Source organism: Artemia sp. Qi Xiang Cuo, chromosome 18, assembly GCF_049724085.1.
Source record: "Artemia sp. Qi Xiang Cuo chromosome 18, ASM4972408v1, whole genome shotgun sequence".
NCBI classification, from domain to species: domain Eukaryota; kingdom Metazoa; phylum Arthropoda; class Branchiopoda; order Anostraca; family Artemiidae; genus Artemia; species Artemia sp. Qi Xiang Cuo.
The window spans coordinates 6351137-6373170 of NC_142811.1; the positions used below are offsets into that span (position 1 = coordinate 6351137).

The 22034-nt window shown below is 34.2% G+C and overlaps 1 protein-coding gene across 1 annotated transcript in view; it reads left to right on the forward strand.

The window, feature by feature from the left end:
- LOC148941146 (guanine nucleotide exchange factor DBS-like) overlaps positions 1–22034 on the forward strand; it is a 269621-nt gene that overhangs the window by 206983 nt on the left and 40604 nt on the right. Inside the window, exon 14 of the mRNA XM_089103905.1 lies at positions 11423–11614. Coding sequence (XP_088960031.1) covers positions 11423–11614 — 192 coding nt within the window. The remainder of the gene's footprint in view (positions 1–11422; positions 11615–22034) is intronic.

Here is a 22034-nt window from a genome sequence, read left to right on the forward strand (position 1 = left end):
GGCATTTTATATGCTGGGAATTTTTAAAGTTTGTCTTTTTATTATTGGACATTGTTGATTTTTTTTTAATTGCACCCCCCCTCCCCCCTCCCATGAAAATCTTAAGTACTTGCCTGTCAAGGGCTATTATATATGGCGGTTTAATTCTAGGGAAGAGAAAAATCGAGAATATTATCACATGCTTCCGTGTTAAAACTTAGATTTTAATTCCACTAGGTTATTTTTGTGAAGCCATACACAATCATTTTATATTTACACATCACATAATTAACTTGACTTTTCTGTCGGTTGCTGCATCCAGCTGTTGCTGCTGTTTCAAATTTTGAGTTTTAAGAAGAGTACGAAATATGAATTTTTTTTTTTTTTTAACTTTTAAAGTTTTTTTAAACTTATAAAGAAATTTTAAAGAAGCAAAGAGCAAAACTTTTCAGCCGCAACATTTTCTACCGGTAAGCTCTCAGTTTCTCATTGATAGTTCAATATAAACGTGGACATCAAAATGATTGTTATAAAGATGTGAGAAACACAGTAAAGGAGAAACCATGAAGTATAGTAACTAAAAATTTAATATAATTAAAGCATCTTTTAAAGAGTTTTACAACAAAGAACGAACTACAGCTCATATTAACTGAAATATTAATCAATACTGCTAGCCTTATTATTAGTGGCAGTATTATAATTGGCAAAATGTTTTAGGGTACGGTGCCATAATGTATGACACTGGAGTAACAAATGTTATTAACATATCTTGCATACGACGGATAAAACGGGATTTAAAAAAATAGGAAGATCAAAATGGGAAATATTTTAGTCCTCAATTCTGAATCTAAATAAGATTCATATAGGAAACTTATAAAGGAAACTATACTGATATAGAAAACTTATATAGGAAACTATATAGGAAACTAACCCTATATAAGAAACTTACAGTCCCTTGGGTTGAATAACGAGGAAAATTCATTGGCCTGAAAAAATAGGAAAAGTGGCTGTAACAACGATATTCTGCATTGACGGCATCTCTTTTTCCGGTTTTTTTTCAGCTTCTGGGCACTGGAAAAGCATACAGAGCTGTTTAATGGATGATTTGAAAAGAAATTGCTACATTTAGTGCCTTTATAATTAAGAAAAAATAATAGTATTTAAAATAAAATAAATTTTTACGAAAAACTGTATTTTCGTAAAACACTGTAGTAGAAAATGTTATTAACATCTTCTTGCATACGAAAATCAAATACGATTTTTAATATTATAAAAAGCATGTAGATGCAGTTACGTAAAATGCAGTAATTTTTGGGGGGCTTAACAAAAAATCTGATTCGTCAACTGAAACTAGAATAATTCCTGAAAATTAAAAAACAATAATTTTATTTCATCTTTCAGTTGAAAGTTATAATTGTCTCCTGGAACCAAACTTTTTTGGGCTTAACTCCTAAAGTGTGTATCTCTATAATGTTGTGCTATATTTCCATAAAATTTTTTTTATTTATTTTAGTTTTCAGTTCAGAATCGCTAAAGTTATTATGTAAACTGCAAAAATATTAATGGTGTCTGAGTAATAATTTTAATTTCTTAATTCAAAATAGAGAGACACCCGAAAATTAATTATTTTTTTTCGATTTTATAGTAAAGGACGAACCCTAGAAGGTGTTTTGATTCAGTTCATAACTCTCCTAAACATTCTCTGAAAATCTCAACTGATTGCCCTTTGTTTTATAGGAAAGTAAAGGTAAAATATGCATACTTTTTCCAATAACTTATATAATATGTAAACAATGAACGAATTACATAACTTACAACCCTTGCCATGGGGGCTCTGTGGAGGGTTGCCGTTCCGAAAGGCATAATTACTGGAAATTTCAACAATGCTGAAGAAAATAGATGCCTCCAAATTTGGATTGGATGTTTATTTTGGAAAATGATGGGCCTGGGGAGGGGGCTGGCTGTCCTCAAATCACTCTTGGCTCTTAAAAAGGGCAGTCTAATTTCCTACTTCCAGCCAAATGAGCCCCATCCGAAGTTTATACGACCTTCCGTTCCATAAGAAACTTATATGTCCCGGGATATAACTTGCAACTGTCTACCCATGGGCTTTGGGAGGGGGGTCCACCCTGGAGGCATTTTTATACACTCTGCATGTATGACCATTTTGGAACTCTGCTATATTTTTCAAATGCAGACTTTTTATGGCCATCCCCACCAGCAATGAATTTAAAAGCTTGGAGCCTTCAAGGAATTGTTTGTCATTTTCATTTAGGGTCACTTTCACTGCAACAGAAAAAATTTCATAGTCAGGAAGATATTCTTTTTGTAGAAGCTGATGGCCATTTTAGCATTTTAGTTTCTATTTTCCTGAATTTTCTGTGTCTTAGAGATTTGTGGGGAATGATTTGGACTGGGTGAACTACCATGTTTGTATTTGTTTGAAGTGCAACCTTCAGCTACCAGAGAATTGAGAGCACTCAAATATTCATCATAATCTTCCATCCGCGGAAGTGAGGGGATTCTGGGTCGTTTACCCAAGCTTCTGGGAATCTGTTATAATAATTTTATTGAATAAAAAGTTTTATTGAAATTTTATTGAAAAATTATTGAAGAAGAGATGATTCATTGGAGATAGCTGATTTTGGGTTCCAGTCTTTGATGATGGAGCCGTAATGTACACAGGTTGCCGATTTTGAAGAAAACCATTAATAACCATGTTTGTATAACTTAAAATGTTTCTATCATGAGGTTCTGGTGTTCTGACCCCATCTGGTGTTCTGAAGGTGCACTCAACGCCTTCACTAATATTTACTTTAAATTGGGAACTCCCAGTTCAAGTATTTTGATATGTGGCAATAAAATTCACATTTAATAAATATATGTTCTGTCTATTCCTTAGTTACACAGAAAAGAACTCAAACTTGAAGATATTTAATCCTTACCAAGCATTAAGAATTCAAATAATCTATTTCTTTATATAATCACTACCTTGACTGAAAATGATTCAAAAGGTCTCCTCAATCAAAGCCGAAGCTTTCCAAAGCCAACGCCAAAGATATCCTTAACACCATAAAAAGTTATTATCCTTCTTACAACTTTGGAAAGAAAGTTTGTTTTTTTCAAGCCAAGTAGGAAGATTTTTTTGACTGATGTCTGAATAGAAATGAATTCAAATGATTTTTTAAGATATTACCTCCTTGACTGAAGATGATCTAAAAAGTTTCATTAATCTTTGAGAAAACAACCAGCTCTTCCTGAAACTTAAATTTGAACTTTCCTTAGAAATCATAGAAAAAGTGTTGTACTTCTCCTGTTTTGTGCTGGAGATAGAGATATTCAGTTTATCTGCTATAATTTAAGTCGATATGCCCTCTTGAAGAATCGCCCCATCTCGTTTATTATAAATGTTTTCACTTTGTAAGGCCAAACTATTTAGAATTGGTCAGGATGTTTTGCCATAATTTGTAGGGCTTGAAAAAGAGACAAAAAAGAAAAGAAAATGAAAACTATATCAACACCCACTTTCCAAGAAATCTTAGAAAAACAAATTAACTTTCCCCGTTTTGTGCTAGAAACAGAGATATTGTGTTTTAGTGCTATTTACATCATTAGAAAGTGTAATTTTTTTATTCGACTAAACTAAGCAGAGTCTGCTTTTCAATCTGGGTCGCAGCGGTAGCTAGAAACCTAGTAAGAGACGATCACATCCAATGTTAAGAAATATAAAAACCCATAACTCCTAAAACAAGAGTCAGATCAAAACTTTTAGGAAAGGGCAGTCCCTAAAAATGTTGTAGCATGCCTGCTAAGAAAACGCTAAAAATCGACTCAAAAGAAATATCATTTGAGCAATTTGACAGCTTTGGGAGTTCCCTTTAGGGCTATCCACTTTGATTGAAAACCTTGCTGGCACAGTGGATGCAAAATTTCATTGTCTTTTCAATCAAGTTTCATTGTCAAACACAGATTTTCAGTAGCTCTTGGTCCCCTGGGAGAATTCGTTAATGGGACCTTTATCTTCGAGACGGTCAGCCGATGCTGAGTCTTGAAAAAACCTCTAAGGTAGCAAATACCCTTAAGGATATATTTCTCGTCAAAGAATATCCCTAATAGACCACAATAGGTTTCCAGCTTCAAATACGTCTCCTCTAATTATTTTTCTAAATTATTTGGTTGACAATTTATGACGGTTAGTTTAAAAGATGCGCTATTTCTGAAACCTCCCTCTAATTTAATTTGAGCTGACAGACGCCAAAAAGTATTGGCTATTTCAAACAGTTCATACATATTTTTTTTTTCTTTTTAATGGTTCTTTCTCACTACGCCACACTTTTACTCTAGCATAGCTTAAGACTTTACCCTATTTTACGTAATCTTGCGCAACAAATTTTATCCGTAACGTAGGCAGGCTCAAGCTCTATTTTGAATTTTACATTACGTAAATTTATGTTACGTTGTAGGAAAGCTTAACATAGCAACAACAGAACCAAATTTTCGGATTTTCAAGTAAATTTTGGAAAAAATTGAAAAGTTTTCCTAGAAAGTCTTTTTATTTGCTGAGAGCTTGAATCCCCTTTTGATTCTACGTTGTTAATATTTGATTGCTTTGCTTATGATGGTTGTGATGATTTCAGACAAGATTATGATTGTCTTAAGGATTTTTCCGTCAGCCCAGATTGAAGCATTTGCTTAAGTATGAAAGGTTATACTGAACATAATGAAACTTAACCACTTATCATAGAAAATTATATACGAAGTGTGAAAGCCGTTTAACCGATCAAACAATGCATTCAGTACGGAATGACTCAGTACAAGAGAAAAAAAAGGAACATAACGACGTTAATCATACCAAACAGTATAGATAGAATGTTTACACACTGAACAACAGATAAATACATACTACTTCAAACCAGTGTTGCCAAATGTCTATTTAAAGTTGCGCCGGTATAAAGTGAAAATGCACAGAAACTTCCCTTTTTCTTGTAAAAATGTGCCGAATGGACGATTTTCCCACCAAAACATGCACCGATTTGAAAAAATTAAGGTACTTTCGCATTATATGGGCCTTTCTAAAAAGTTAAGTTCGGTCAATGATAGCGAAATAAAATAAAATAGGATGACTATAATAGTTTAGAAACAAATTTGGGCTATATATTTGCACATTAGGGGGTTGGGGGGTAAAGCATAGTATATATTAAATACGTAACCTGACCTAACCAAGGTACCTTCCTCCTCCCCCTCCCCAAAAAAAACACCAAAGAACAACAATTTAAATATCTTAAAACCAGGTTTCACAATGTATTTCTCTACTGCGGTGTATTGAATCATCTTGTAAAAACAGGTTTTTCATTGCGTCTTTCCCGTTTGACTGTAGCATCTCTTGCTGGACTTCTTTAGAGGGGCCCATATAATGCGAAAGTACCAAAATTAATGTGCAAATACCTAAAAAAAAGTGCCAAAATGGTGCAAAAGTGCCCTATCTGGCCCCTCTGCTTCAAACATTATTGCCTAAGAAAGGGTGGCGCTTAACCCCATAAAAAGATATTTCTCTTAAGTGTGGTACGGAAAATAGTATTGAGCATTTTTTTCAAATCTCAGGTTGAACCTCGATTCTTTGACTAATTTTTAAACGGAATTTAGGTTCAAATGGAATTTGTTTTAAGTTATTACCCCCTTGAATAAAAATGATCTGAAAAAGTTCTTTTATCTTCTAGAAAACTATCAACTCTTCCTGAAAGTTCCCGACTCAAGCTTTTCTCAACATTATGTCACTCATAAAAGGATATCCTGAGAGAGACTGCAATGCGCTCTCAGTTCCTTGACATCTATTAAATAAAAAAAACAAGTTTTTTTTCAACTGAAAGTAAGGAGCAATATTACAACTTAAGACGAATAGATTACGTATATGAGGGAGGTTGCGTCCTCATCAATACCTAGCTCTTTACGCTAAAGTTTGACTTTTTGTTCCAATTAATTAAGAATAGCTATTAAAATAATATGCTTTTCTAGAAGTTCTAAGTAAAACTTTGGCGTCAAGAGCGAAGTATTGAGGAGGGGACACCTCTCATATAAGTAATAAGTTCTGTTAGTTTAAGTTTTAATGTTGTTCCTTACTTTCAGTTTAAAAAGCTTGTTTAAAAAGCTTGTCCTCGGAATGCTCCTCCCACATGTTCCCTCCACCAGAAAAATCCCCCTGAAAAATATCTGTTTACTTTCAAATATATACTAAAGTATATATATTATAAATATATAATATATACTATAGCCTACTAAACAATGGGCAAAGTTCAAATGGGCAAAGCTTGCAGCCCTTCCCTGAGGACTTTGGGGGGGATGAAGTCATCCTTAAAGAAATAATTAATAGATCTTTCAAGTATGCTGAGCAAAATGGCAATCTCAAAATTTTAATCAGGTGACTATGTGGAGAAGGGGCATTGGAGGGGGCTAAGGTGCCCTCCAATATTTTTGGTAACTTAAAAAGGGCTCTATAACGTTTTTTTTTTCGATCAAATAATACCTTTTCCGACCCTCTAGGATCCCTGGTTTAATATGATTATCCCTGGGAAAAAAACAACAACAAATAAACACGCATCCGTAATCATTCTTCTGGGAAAAAACGCAAATTCCACATTTTTGTATACAGGAGCTTGAAACCTCTACAGTAAGTTTCTCTGATATGCTACACGTGGTGATGCGATTTTCATTAAGGTCACTTGATGTTTTGGGGTATTTCCTTCTTTTTCAAAATTTAGGCAAATTGTCTCGGGCTCGTAACTTTTGACGGGTAACCTTAAACTTGATGAATTTTGTGCTTGTTGAATAAGCATCAAAATTTTATTCTTTTGATGTATATATTGTTATCAAAACTCTGTTTCTTATAATTTCGGTTACTATTTAGCCGCATCGTTCCTTACTTACAGTTCCACTGTTTGAAAAAAAGTTTCTACTATTCCCTGTTATTTTCCATTGTATTTTGCTGAAATATGACGCCGTTTCTCATAAGGAATGGACAGTCTTTTTTAATCTTAAAACAGCAGCATTTAAACAACTTGTATTTTAACTTTATCTCTTTTATAATTACAATACTAAAATAAAAAAAAATTGAGATTTCTAGGAATTCATATTACATATTGGGAAAAACCATACTATTCAAAATCAATGTAATCTTTAATAAACTGAAAATTACCCTCAAGCCGTTCAGAGGGTTTGACAGGGAGAGGGTGGACTAGCATCAATTTTTTTCTAAACTTTAACTAGTCTTTTGATATTAGTTTTGTTGTGTTGGCGTTAATATTAGGACAAATAAGAAAAAAACTCTCGAAAGGCAAATCGTTTTCAGTAAAGCGCAAATGACGCTGTGCCCTTTAGAAGGTTTAGTGGTCGGTAGCTCTACTCCTTTTGTTATGATTTTTGCTTGTTTTAAATTTAAGTTGATTATTCAGTTTAGTTAATGTTCGTTTTAGGATTCGTTTATTCATTTATAGCTGTATCTCATATCCTTATGTTTCATTTAAGTTTAATATTTCAATTTCTGTTCGTTTTTGGTTTCGTTTATTCATTGATAGTAATTTAAGTTCTTTTTATGTTTGAGTTTCTTAAATAATCATAGGCAAAGCAATTGTGGTGCCAAAGTAAATAGCGATGTGGGCACAATGTATTTTTTTTTTTTTTTTTTAGACCAGGGCACTTCTTAAAAAAGGAGTTGTCATAGAAACTTCGGAAGGGACTCACTGTTTTGGAAATTGAAAGAACTAGTGACCTTTTTAATTTATGAAAGTGATTGGAGGGCAACTAACCCCCCTCTCACGCCCACCATTTCCCCAAACACATACAATCAAAATTTTTAGATAGTCATCTTTTTCAAGTAGTTGAAAGTTCTGAAAATTAGGTCTTTGAGGATGACAACCCTCCACAGTCCTCAGGGCAATGGTTATAATTTATACCCTGGGGGCATATAAGGTTTTTATAGAAAGCGCTGTCGTAGAAACTTCAAAAAGGGCTCATTTGATTGGAAATTTAATAGTCAAAAATTTCGATTTAATAGTCAAAACAATTGAAGGAAATTGAACTTTATTTTTTATTTTTATTAATAGTCTATGAAAAAGATATGTCAATAAAAAACGAACCGAAAGTCATCATTAGTCATCATAAAAATCAAATTTTTTTTCTAAATATACGAGAAAATTTTCTAAATTTTCTAAATTTTTCTCGTATGTTATCAAAACTCCTCAATTTAGAGCTTCCGTTACTATTAATGCAAGTTGCTTATTGCAGTTTGTCTGAGAAAGCAAACTGTTTTGACAAATAAAAACCACACTGTCAAAATACATTTTTCTCATTTTTAAAGATAACACTTTGTCCATGACGACATAACTGTTATAATGATTTGTTTGTTTAATCAGTTTGTTGGAGAAGATGTATCTGTCTTCGAGCACGAACTGCGGGATATGAGACAAGACAACACGTATTTGAATGACTTCTAAATGTGATATGAATTCAATTTTTTTTTAAGAGATTGCGAACTTGAGTAAAGATGGTCTAAAAAGTTTCTTCAACTTAAGACAATCTTTAAAGTTTCTAGAAAACTATCCGCTCGTCCTACAATTCTCAAACTCAGAGTTTCCATTAGGAGTATGTCCCTCGTAAAAGCATATCCTGGAAGAGACTGCAGTGCGTTTTAAGTTCTTTGGTTTGGAAAACTATGTGTCTACCATTCCCTAATTGATTTTTTTTTTCTAAGTATTTTACTGAAGTGCTAAACCAAGTCGAAAAAAGGATGGAGAGACACTGTGTTTTTCAAAAACAACAGAAGAGACATTTATTTAATATAGAGTGTATTTCAGGCCAGATTTTGAACTTTGAATTATTTCTAGATTCATCCTGATTTTGAGAGCTTTCATGCTAATTATTTGAAGGGTGGACAGACCCAATATTTATTGAAGATAAAACAGGCGGAATTAATCAATAAAGGTGTATTTACTTCAGATGTTGAACTAGGAGTTATTCTTTGATTATTGACAATTTTCAATTTTCAATGACAATGACAAGTTTACGCTGATCATTTAAAGGGTCAGACAAGTGTACCAGACAAGACTAGATAAAAACAACAGCAGGTAAAACGACAGGGAATTTACCTAATATGGATTTTTTTAAACCTTATGAATATTTCGGTTCTATATCCAAGGGCCGTCCTCAGAAAACTGTGCATAAAATCAAAATAAAAGTAGCAATAAAATGGGATGCTTAAAATTGAAAAATATTTTATAATAAGTTTTGATTTTATTTATATACATAAGTTGCTGAGAACAGTTAATGATATAGAGCCAAAATATTCTTAAGGTTTAATCAAACTTCACTATCTTAGGTAAATTCCCTGTTGTTGTTTTTATGGTGTAAAAGCAGCGCATATTCGTCGCTATTTTGCCGTCTTTAAGTGTGGGTGAACTTCGCACCAACATTTGAACTTTGACCTATTTCTAGATTAATGATGATTATAAGATTTATAGGTTGACTGTTCAAAGCATTGGTTAAATACAGAGTTTTTAATCTGAAAAAGGCCGCATTGAATTGCGGGAGAACTTAATATTGACTTTTGAAGTTTAAATTATTTCTGGATTAATGATGATTTTGAGTGTTTTTGTGGTGACTATTTAAAGGGTAGGCCGTATTTAGACATGTGCAAACTTTACACCAACTTTTGAACTAGGAATTGTTACTAAAATTAATGATGATTTTGAGTGTTTTTACACTGACTAATTGAAGGGTTGTACAGATGCAGCGCCTTTAAACTATAAACGACCGTATTTAAACACCAGCGTACTTCACATCAGCTTTGAGCAGATGTGAATTATTTTTTTTTATTTTTTTATGTGAATTATTTTTTTTAGTTTTTGATGGGAATTATTTTTTAATTAACGATCATTTTGGTCGTCTTTTTTACACTGGCTTGTTTAAGTTGGAGAGTTCGACAAAACGAAAAGGATATTTTCAACAGTGGACTATCAAAAATGGTAACGGTTGAGCTCATCCAATCTTGCTTGATGGCTACGCCAAAAAAAAAATTCTTCTCTTAAAGTCCTTCTTTTGCCAATTTAAAATAATTTCTAAGAAAACGTTACCTTTTGTTGGAAATAGCCAGCCTATCGTTCCTAACAAAACATTCAAAGTGTACACTCTCAAAACGCTGGAAGAAGCACTATATCCAGCCCTAAAAGGGTTTTCACACCGCACCTTAGTCCCTTTCACGATATTATAAATAAAGAAAACGTTATCTTACGTAATCTTATGAAGCAAATTTTCTTCATGACGCAGGTAGGCAAGTAGGCTCGTGTTTATGTTACGTTCTGCAAAAGTCAAAATAGTAGCGACAAAATTCAGTTTATGGATGAGTTAATAAATTTCAATTATAATTTAGTCAAAATTTTCTGGAAAACCATTCACACAGTCTTTTATCATAAGCCGTCCTGTTGCAATAACCATAAGATCCCCATGAGAGCTTGAATTTCCACTCCACATTTTGATTTTTGATCATTTTGCTTATGACTGGGATGATTTTGCGTATGATCCTGATTCTTTTCGGTGTTTTTTTTTTTGTTAACCTAGTGTGGAAGGATTTTTTCCGTCCCTTAAATGCGTGGTTTGACTTTCAAGAGAATGAACTGTGGCATAATTGCATTAAACAATTATCCGAGATGAAAGGTTTTACTTAACTTAATGTAGCCTAAGCACTTTGGATAGAAAATAACATATGTACTGTGAAAGCCACTTAAAGCTATTTCGTAAAACGAGCAAAAGATGAAATTAATTTAAACGTAAAAAAACAGCAATATTAGCCACTAGATATGTTTTTTTTCAATTAATATTTGGAACACAAATATACTTCAAGAAAAAAAAACTAACTTGGACTCGAACCGTTATTTTTAGAAAATTTTCAAAAAGAAATTTTAAAAAGGTAATATAAACTTAAAAAGACTGAAATACTGATGTTTACTTTCTTTTGAAAAAGACTAATTGTTCTTTTTTTTTTTTCACTTTTTTTCTAATATACAGATTTACGAATGCGCAGTAATATACTTGAAAACAAAATACGTCATTCATAAGAAATATTATGTACAACGCTTAATATAATTATGAAACCATTATCCTTCATATTATTTAGATTATTCATTTTCAGGGGCACATCCAGGAGAGGGGGCCAATCCACCCCCCCCCCCCAAATATTCCTCCAAATGATATGTTTTCGTAAGAACGCAGGTAAAATTTCGCTAACATCCCCCCATCAAAATGCGTCTGGTACTCCCCCTACCCTGAACAAAACCCTAGATACCGCCATTCCTTTATGTTATTTTATAAGCGTCAAGCACCTTGGAGGCATATTTAAAGCATTTTAAAAAGTCAGGTATGTTTTTTTGTGAGGATACATTAAAGCTTTCTATTTTAGGTCAATAGATGGTGTGCAACAGGAGTAGAGCTTCTTGCCTCACAACCGCTAGAAAAGTATGGAACCATTGAGCATGCAGAAGCAGGAATTAATGACATTGAGGTATTTCTAAGAACTTCAAATGATATTGAAAGGCTGGAAACGTATCTTCAAGAATTAACAGCACCTGAGTCGAGGGCTCTTATACTGCAGGTAAAAACTATATTTTAGTATAAAAGGTTTATATTTAAATATTGAATTTAGTAGATTAAATACTGAAAGTACCAAGGACAGTGAAAATAATATCTGATAGTTTTTTGCTGCTTTTTTGAAAACTATCATAACCTACATAACTTTAAAAAAAATGGAAATTCAGTTTTAATGAAAGACCTTAGCTTGCAGCTATGCAACTCTTGATTAATTGTGCAGAAACCAAACAGCTTAAAAAGGTTTGTCTTTCTTGTGAAGGTGCTGGTGTGAAGGTGTTTCTTGTGGAGGTGCCTTTGTGAATCAACGGATTTTAATGTTAGAATCTTTATGGACGGGAAGTGTTGTCAATTTTAATTAATTTTCATGGTAGAACGTGGCAACGCTAACATTAATGCGATATTGGACTAAAAACTTTTGAATTTTGAAAAAATCAAAATAAAACTTAAGAAATCATAGGTTTCAGGAAGAAAAGTTGAGCCGTCTTGGTGTCCTTTTCCTGCAGGAACATTTGCTTCCTGCCTGTAGCGTGAACTTTTTGCGAAGGAATCGTGATCACATTGTGTTTAGTACCAACGCTAGACGGACTCGGGGTAGGCCTTCTGGTGGTCTCGCGTGTTATATCAGACGGAATCTTGCAGATTTATCCCCGTTGTGCTACCACTCATCTGAGCAATTCCTAGCTGTAAGACTTGGTGACACTGTCCTAATAAATACTTACCTGCCGCATGATAAAAAGTCGGTACAGTCGTTCTCGAGCTTTGCCAAGTCTTGTGATAAGCTACAAGGTCTAATTAGTGGCATCGAATGTCTTGGCTACACATGGCTACATGCCGGTGATCTGAATTGCAACAGTCAGTTACCATCCAGTAGTTCTGAGACCCTTCTAAATGCTCTACCAGCTGCGCATAGGATTATAAATAAAGATTGCAGCTTCTCATATATCCGTAATAGTGGTGCAGTTTCTTATTTAGAACATTGTGTGTGTTTGCCCCTTCTTCATTCCTCTGATGTTCACGTCGACAATGAGGAGAGAGACTATGACCACCTCCCTCTTATTTCTTATCTATCTATTAGCTCTACAATCAGCTTCAGTGCTCCTCCTAAGCCTAAAAAATGGACTTGCAAACGTGACTGGGGTAATGCAAATTGGTCACTCTATCTTTCGACTCTCGCTTTGCTGCTATCCAATATATCTGTGCCTTTTCATCTTCTTGGTGCCGGTTATTTTGTCAGTGATGTCTGTGGTCAGCTAAATGACTTACTTGACTTAAGGCTTCTGCTGGTGGTCCAGCGTAGAGAGAGATGAGACTCTTTGCCTCCATTCCGAACGGTCCTGCGCAAGCGTGACTGCTTCTTGAAGATCAGTACTGACCATGGAGAAGTATTGGATAAGGCTGTCCCTCCATCTGAACCGGGGTCTTCCATGGGGGCGCTTCCAGCCATGTTGAGGGGGATCAAAATTGAAAAGTATGCTGGCATGCGAATTAAGTGGCCAAACCACCGTAGAGTTCTTATGGCGAGCTGACGAGAGTTGGGGGTCTGATCCGTTAGTGTCAGCAATCGGTTGTTTGAGACGGAGTCGTACCTCTTGACCCCTTCGATTCGTCTTAGTAAGTTTGTTTGGGCCGCATGTATGGCATCACGAGCAGAAGGAGCGGCCGGCCAAGTTTCAGCACCGTAGAGAAGGAATCAAGCTAATCACCGTCAGCTAAATGCTTACTACAGAAATATCATCTCTTCAATTAAACAAGCAGAAGCAATATTTGTTCCGTTTATTCGTATGCGACTTAACACCCGCAAGACTTTTTGGAAGTATGATCCGGAACTTAAGAAAGTTAAGAACCAAGCCAGGTTTTGGCTAAAGTTGTGGATTGCTTGCAATAGACCTTCTAGTGGGCAAGTTTTTAAGCATCGAGTAGAAAACAAAATCGGCTTATAAGCGTCATCTTTGTGCAGTTCGGTTTTCGGGCGCTGAATTCCCGTCTAACGGTAAACAGTGGAAAAGTGTGCGGAATGCGTCAAAACTCGAAGATTCTTCCTCCAGTGATATTATTCCTAAATTGTCGTTCCTAATTGTGTATTCCTAAATTGTCTAAATACACGCTTCTTTTCCAGGATTAATTATGCAGTTCATAGCTGTTTTTCTGCTTTACAAGCAAAGGTTCTTCCTAATAGGGTGAGCCAAGGACATATTATTCCTGTTGAAAAATCTAATATTGTGAAATCTCTTCGACGGTTGAAGTCAAAGGCTTGTGACCTTGATAGTATTTGTGCGGCTCATCTTGATCCGCGTTCTACTGAACTTGTATCGCATCTCCAGTTATTATTTCAAATATGCCTTTCTAGGTCTATTGTCCCTGATCATTTTTGTGTGGAAGCGTTACTTCTATACTAAAAAAAGGAAAAGATCTACATTCATGTATTTCGTATCCACATTGATACTTCCACACATTGATGAATTTGCAAATTATGAGGCTAACCAGTTTGGATTCAGGTCAGGTTTGAGTTGTCAACATGCTTACCGCGTTTTAGTGCAGCTTATTAAGGAAGCCACTCGAAATAATTATAGTCTTCATTTTTGTACCCATGATATATCTAAATCATTCGAAAGTATTTACCATGCCCAAGCTTTCTATGCTCTTAGTCAACTCGGTGTGAATGCGTCTGTGATTCTTGTTCTAAAGTTTTGGTATTCAAATTCATATCTAAGATTAAAGTCAGGAAGTGGGGATTCTTTTGGACATATACCAGTTAAGTGTGGAGTTAGGCAGGGGGGAGTTCTCTCTCCCCATATCTTTATTGCTTCTATTGAACATGTTTTGTCATGTATACGTAGTTCTTGCCTTACGGGATTCACAGACATATCATACTTAGCTTATGCTGACGACTTGCTTCTTATTAGTCGAACTGAGTTTGGTTTAGAGCGTTCTGTCCCATCCGTCGCCGCTGCATTTGCAAGCATTGGGTTATTCCTTAATGTTGATAAATGTGAATATCTTATTTTTAATGGGATTAGTTCGTCTCATCCTTTGGATTGAAGCTCTTTTTCTATACCTCAAGTCACCTCTTTTCGATGGCTCGGGATCTCTGTCTGCAATTCACTAAGTTCTTTTCGGTTTCGAACAATTCGTGATGTTAAGAATAAGCTTAAAGTGGGATATTCTAAAATTATTGGAAATTGTAGACATTTCCGCCGACAAGCGCTAACAAAGCTGTATTCGAGTTTTTGCGACCATTCCGTGTTATTTTGCTCTGGTGTATATATCGTTCTGAACAAAGGTGACGTAAAAAGGGCCAAGACGGATTACTATTGCTATTGCAAGATTTTACTTTATTTAGCGCGATCATTCTGGAACCGGAGGTTAATGAGTCCGTATCAGGCAACAGATATGTTTCTTTCCGTGGAAAAATTAAGTTCGAAATTAATTGATGATGCACCAATCCATCTTGGTCCTAACCATCATCTTATCGACCTATTTAGCTAATTCGTTGTTTCTTTTTTGTGTATTTATTGCTTATTTGTAGTTTTTTTTTTCCCGGTATTTCGCTTTTTCCCATTTATTAGTTGTAGGAAATATATTATTATTATTTGTCTGTTTCAATGAATGTTCTTTTTGTTCGTTTATCTTACTTTAAGTGCTGTGTGTGTTTATTCCTCTTCTTTTTTCTCTTTACTCCAATTTTTATCACATTGTTTGTGCAGTGGGTTATTAAATAAATTATTATTATTAAATAGATCTAACGTTGGTCCAAAAGTAAGAATGATGTAATTTTGATGCCCTTAATACTTCAAAATTAATGAATTAAGACTTATACTTCAGACTGAAATTACTTAGGTTTTCAAATATTAAGACTTAAGACATTATAAATTGAATGTATTGAATACTTAAACACTGTCTTTTTTATTTTAGTATATATTTAAGACAGCACTTAAAATGTTAATTCCTTTTTTGCTTGTCAAGATTTTGGGCTAAATTTTGCTTTTGAAAAAAACGGAAGGGTTAGTGAGCTTAAGTGAAAGCAAATGCATTTGCATTTGCAAATGCATTTGCAATGTAATGCATTTGTAATTTGCATTTGTAATGCATTTGCAATGTAATGCATTTGTAAATTGCATTTGTAATGCATGTAATGCATTTGCAATGTCATGCATTTGTAATTTGCATTTGTAATGCATGTAATGCATTTGTAATGCATGTAATGCATTTGTAATGCATGTAATGCATTTGTAATGCATGTGCAATGTAATGCATTTGTAATGCATGTAATGCATTTTTAATGCATTTGCAATGTAATGCATTTGTAAATTGCATTTGTAATGCATGTAATGCATTTGCAATGTCATGCATTTGTAATTTGCATTTGTAATGCATGTAATGCATTTGTAATGCATTTGCAATGTAATGCATTTGTAATTTGCATTTGTAATGCATGTAATGCATTTGTAATGCATGTAATGCATTTGTAGTGCATGTAATGCATTTGTAATGCATTTGCAATGTAATGCATTTGTAATGCATGTAATGCATTTTTAATGCATTTGCAATGTAATGCATTTGTAAATTGCATTTGTAATGCAAGTAATGCATTTGCAATGTAATGCATTTGTAAATTGCATTTGTAATGCATGTAATGCATTTGCAATGTCATGCATTTGTAATTTGCATTTGTAATGTATGTAATGCATTTGTAATGCATTTGCAATGTAATGCATTTGTAATTTGCATTTGTAATGCATGTAATGTATTTGTAATGCATGTAATGCATTTGTAATGCATGTAATGCATTTGTAATGCATTTGTAATGTAATGCATTTGTAATGCATGTAATGCATTTTTAATGCATTTGCAATGTAATGCATTTGTAATTTGCATTTGTAATGCATTTGTAATGCATTTGCAATGTAATGCATTTGTAATTTGCATTTGTAGTGCAAATGCATTTGTAACAACAATAAAATAGAACCGGCAGGTCCATAAAATTTTGGGAGGGTGTGCAATAATAAAAAACGAAGTTTAGTTGTTTGTTTTAATTTGACGTGTCCGTAAATTTAAGTAAATCGGGGTTTCTCTTTTTTTTGGGGGGGGGGAGGGCAGGACCAGAGGCGCCTCAACACCCGGCGTGCGTCTCTGAAATAGAACATGAAATTTTTTTTTTTAATACTACAGCATTTGTGATAAACACGTGGCAATCATAAAACCTAATGAAAATGATGTATCTCGCATAGAATAATCTTCAGAAAATATATGTTTAAGCAGTGAAATTAAATATGGTAATTTTTTCTTTTTCTTTTTTTATGCTATTTGTTATGAAAACACTGAAATTTTGAGGTTATAAGTTTTGTTAGATTCGGTCAACAGTGTAGTCTAGAGAAAACTTTGATAATTGCAATTTCAACACCAGAATAGAATTTGGCGGTTTTTCTTTTTTGTTTGTTCTAAACATGGTAAAGATTCAAAAATCAAGAAGACGTACGATTTATTTTTCCTGTCTTGGATAATTTTTATTTGCATTGAGTAATTTTGGGTTATTTTATTGGATAATTTCCTATATAATCAACTTGGGTAGCTTTCCAACAATGAAATGAAAAGGGCTAGAGATGCTCTGTAGTAAAAATGCATGAATCAAGATTTCATAAGATTTACTTTATCTTTTTGGGGCCATTGATGAATGTTGGTTATTTTCTTGGGTAATTTTTTGAGTAATCAACTTGGGTAAATCTCCAGCAACAAAAAAGAATGGGATAGTGCTCTAGCAAAAGATGCTGTCTTTGGTGAAAAGGTTAGAATCATGAATTGATACGGTTTATTTACATAGTCTTGGTTAACATTTAGGGCCATTGGGTATATTTTGGCCATTTTTGTGGATTATTCCTTGGGTCAGCTGGGGTAATTTTGGGCTGATGAATTTCTAAAAGATGTTATGTTGTGTAAAGATGTGGTAATTATTAAGGTATAAAGTTAAATTTTTTTGGTTTGGGTAGTTTTTAAGATAATTGTAATCTGTTCGGTAATTTTCTTAGGTAATTTCTTGTGTAATCAACTTGGGTAATTTCTCAAAAATGAAATAGAACGAGCTATTGTTTTCTCAAACGATAATAGCTTTGGTAAACATGCGGAAATCTTGAAGTCCTATGATTTATGCTATCCCGTCTAGGGGGGTCTTTAGAATGATTGGGTAATTTTTGGTAATTGTCTTATGTACTGTCTTGGGTTTTTTACTTGTGTCATTTTCTAACAATGAAATAGAGCGGGGTAATATTTTTCCAAATAATACTACCTTTGGCATAGATACAAGAATCAAAAAGTCATACGATCTACTTTATCCGGTCTTGGGTAATTTTCATGGTATTTGGATAATTTCCGGCAATTTCTTGGGCAATAAACTTTGGCATTCTTTCAAAAATGAAATAAAATGGGCTAGCGTTTTTCCAAAAAATATAGTTTTTTTCGTAAGATGTAGAAATTCAGAAGTCGTACAAACTATGTTTATCTGATTGTGGGTATATGCCGTAATTTTGAAGTCATACGATTAAATTTGTCAGATGTTGGCTAGTTTTCAGGACTATTGGGTTGTTCAATCATGAAATCATACGATTTTTTTTTACTTGTTCTTGGGTATACGATTTGTTCTTTGGTAGTCTTTAGGATAATTGGCTAATTTTTATAATTTACGTGGGTAGTCAACTTAAGCAGTTTTCCAATAATGAAATATGAAAAATAATGTGATATTTTTTTTCTAAGAGATTATATCCTTTTTAAATATAGGAGAGTACGAAGTCAGGATTTATTTATCTGGTCTTAGGTAGTTTTTAGGATAATCGTAGAATTTTCCACACTTTTCTTAGGTAATCAACTTGGGTAATTTTACATTAATGAGACATAATGGGCTATTGCTTATCCAAAAGATGCCATATTTTTTTGGAGCTGCGAGAATCTTAAAGCTACTAGTTTTTTTCTACCCAGTCTATGGTATTGTTAATGACAAGTATTTCTAACACTGAAGTGAAGTATGGTAGCACTTCCCCAACAGATTCTTTCTATAACAATTCAGGACCTATAGCGTAATAAAAAAACCTTACTTTCTTCTTTTAGTAGCAATATTCGCCTATTTTTTTAATGCCGTGTTTTTCCCCATCATTAATTTTATTGCCATCGCTGATGTCATTATTATTTTATATTATGATTTTATTATTGTTATAATTTATTATTACATTTTATCTTATATTTTAAAACAAATTATTGTCTAAATTATTTTTTTATATTGCTAGTGTAACCAATAATGTATTGAAACAATATACGATGAACAATGGTTATAAATCATAACAATAATCCTATGATTTTGTAATAATAACAATGTTATATTTATTTAATAAATTAGTAACTTATCATTACTATTATTATTGTTGCCATCACTCTTTTTCCGTCGTTAGTTTTAATTGTCATCACTGATATAGTTTGTATTTGATATTATTATTTATTATCGGTATGTTTTATAATCGTTGTTCATCTTATATTGTTTCAACATATCATTGCTTACATTAGTTTTGTGATATTGTTAGCCATTATTACTATGATTATTATGATTATAGCAATGCTATATCTATTAACTAAAGCATAAATTATTATTATAATTATAATTGTTCGCATCATGCTTTGTCCTTAATTAATAATAATTTATTTATAACCCACTTTTATACAAAACAAGCGGATAATATCATGGTTTGGGCCTAGGGACACAAAGGCATGTCTTGTTAAATTAATACTAAGCAATTCAAACGATTGGATAATGTCGGTAGCACCATACTTCTCAATAAAACGCGTATTACGATATAAATTGGGAAGGTACGGTAAAAATTTGCAATATCTAAAATAAGCGACATGGATCTGGCGCAAATCATTCTTATTCAATAACGAATAAATTCTGCTTAAAAACAAGACAGAATGGTCACAATATGTGGAATACATTTTAGCTAAAGCTCGGCGTGAATTTTTTTCCACGGTTAGGTACAATTTTCGCATATCCGATCTTCAACTTTTCTTTAAAATCTCTAAGAGCCTAAAGTCACAAAAAAGGCAGTGTACAACAAATAATTATCCCTAACCACCGTAAACTTGTGACATTGTGAATTACTGAGGATCGACAGAAAAAATTATGAGCTGATAATTTGGGATTGAAAAATAAACATTCGCATTAATCAACATTGAAAAACAGACCAACATCCCGAAACATCATAGAAATATGTTGCACCGATAATGCCAAAATAGACTTGGTTCGGCTTAAAACTAGCAGTTCGGCCGCATACGCAATATAAGACGCATCAGGTAAATTATAAAAATACGAAGGCTTCATTCCTAATAACACATTTTGACTGCAAGCATTAATTAGATAAGGTGATAGCACCCCACCCTGTCGTACTCCAGATTGAACTGGTATATTACCGCAATGAGTCTTTCGCAGTTCGTTCAATAGTATATGGGAGCAGAACATATTCAAAAACCTTACTAATATTGCAAGCAACAGTGATGGGCCTATGTGAACTGCAATCAAAAGTGTCTCTTCTGCGTTTAAGAATCGAAGTTACCGTTCCGCAAAGGAAGGAATCAGGCACCATTGACAAAGATTAACAGAACTGAAAAAGTAACTGGAGCTGAGCGACTAGTGCCCGACAATCACAACGTAAATGGTGATCGCTCATCCCATCAAGATCACTTGATTGAGACTTGTGCTTAAGCATACTATTAACAATACTTTTAGTTGAGACAGGAATAACATGACGTTAAAAAACTGTAGGTGGCGAAAATTTAGGAAAATTACAGCTCCCCGATAAAGAACGAAGAGGGGAACTAAGCACTGAAAATGATTATGAATACTATAGCCTACTTAATTTTATAAAAAAAATATTTTTATAATGCCTAAGCCAAGACTGGGTACCCGGCTGACTGACCGTATTTCAAACAATAGGCTATACGAAAAATGTGGTTCAATACCGCTCTCTAGGGCTATAATGAAAGAAAGGTTGATGTGGCTGGGGAACGTTGGGCGGATGAAGGATGGAAGATTGCCGAAGATTGTTTCTTTTCGGCCAACCGTCTAGGGATAAATAGAAAGCAGGTCGTCCTCGTCTGGGGTGGGAGGACGTCATAAAGAAAGATTTAAAGGAAATTGAAACTTCCTGGGCGGGTATAAAAAGGGAGGCTTTGAATAGGTTGGGTTGAGGAGGAGCGTATGTAGCTGTGTTGTCCTCAGGCAGCTTATTGCTGCGGTGAGTTGTTAGCAGTAGCAGTAGTAAGCTGAGACGAATCTGGGATAATATCACTGGTCCCTAATGAATCAAATTTAGACGCATTAATGACATCTTTCCATTGTACTGCACTTTTAGAGGAACTCACAACCATTATATCGAACCAAGCGAAGATATCGTTTGAACTCCGCTTTTGTCTTACTTTTTATATCAAAAACTTGGCCTCGCAAGGGCCGCCCACACGCAATCCAAATGCGAAGCCAGAATTTGGCACGATTTTTGACGGCTTTAAGACCCGGGTCTTCTTTCAAATTGTACTTCGAGTTTTGAGTTTAACCCGGACAAGGGGAAGAGCCACATTCTCAGCTTGTTTCATGCACTTAACTAAGTAAAGATAATAAACATTCAGTTGCACTCTGGCTTGTGGCGAAAAAAAACTCGTGCACAGTAGATTAAAAAGGATCTTGACTCAGGACAACAGATCTGTTAGGGTAGAAATATATAAGGGCCAGTTGGCTTTGCTCCACTCTCGTTTCATACACCATCTTTTATTAGTAGCGCAAGGATAATCAGATGGATCCGCGGTTAATGTCACAGTAAGGAAAAGGGGAAGGTGGTCAAAATCACGTTCGTCTTCGTCAACATTAACGACAAAACAGGGAACATCGGCGGAGCAGATACAATGATCAATATTGGCCACAGCACCACTATTATGAATATAACTGTAATTAAGAGCTTTGGGTACTATGCAGTAACCAAGTGGCATCGAATCTAAAACTATGTTGGTACAAGTAGAGGAGCTATGAACATCCCAAATGAAGTCACCTATCATTAGCCAACGATACCCATGCTTTTCAATATTGCATAACAGAGTTTTAAGGGATGAGCAGGCATTAGAAAACTTAGTAAGTGAAGCTAGACGTTTCTGATCGCAGGGAAGATATACATTTATAAATACAAGGTGACCAAGTCGTATTGCCATAATATTATCAGAGGAATGAAATAAGATAGGTGTCAAAGGAGTAGCTAATCGTTTGATAATTCATGCAAGGCCCCCGGAAGGTCGGCCTTTTGTTTTTCGGGCATTGGCAGTAAAGACAATATGGTGGCTACTTCTTCGTAGAGAGCGAACGGAGATGGCAGGAAGTAAATGTTCTTGCAAGAACAAAATGTCAAAAT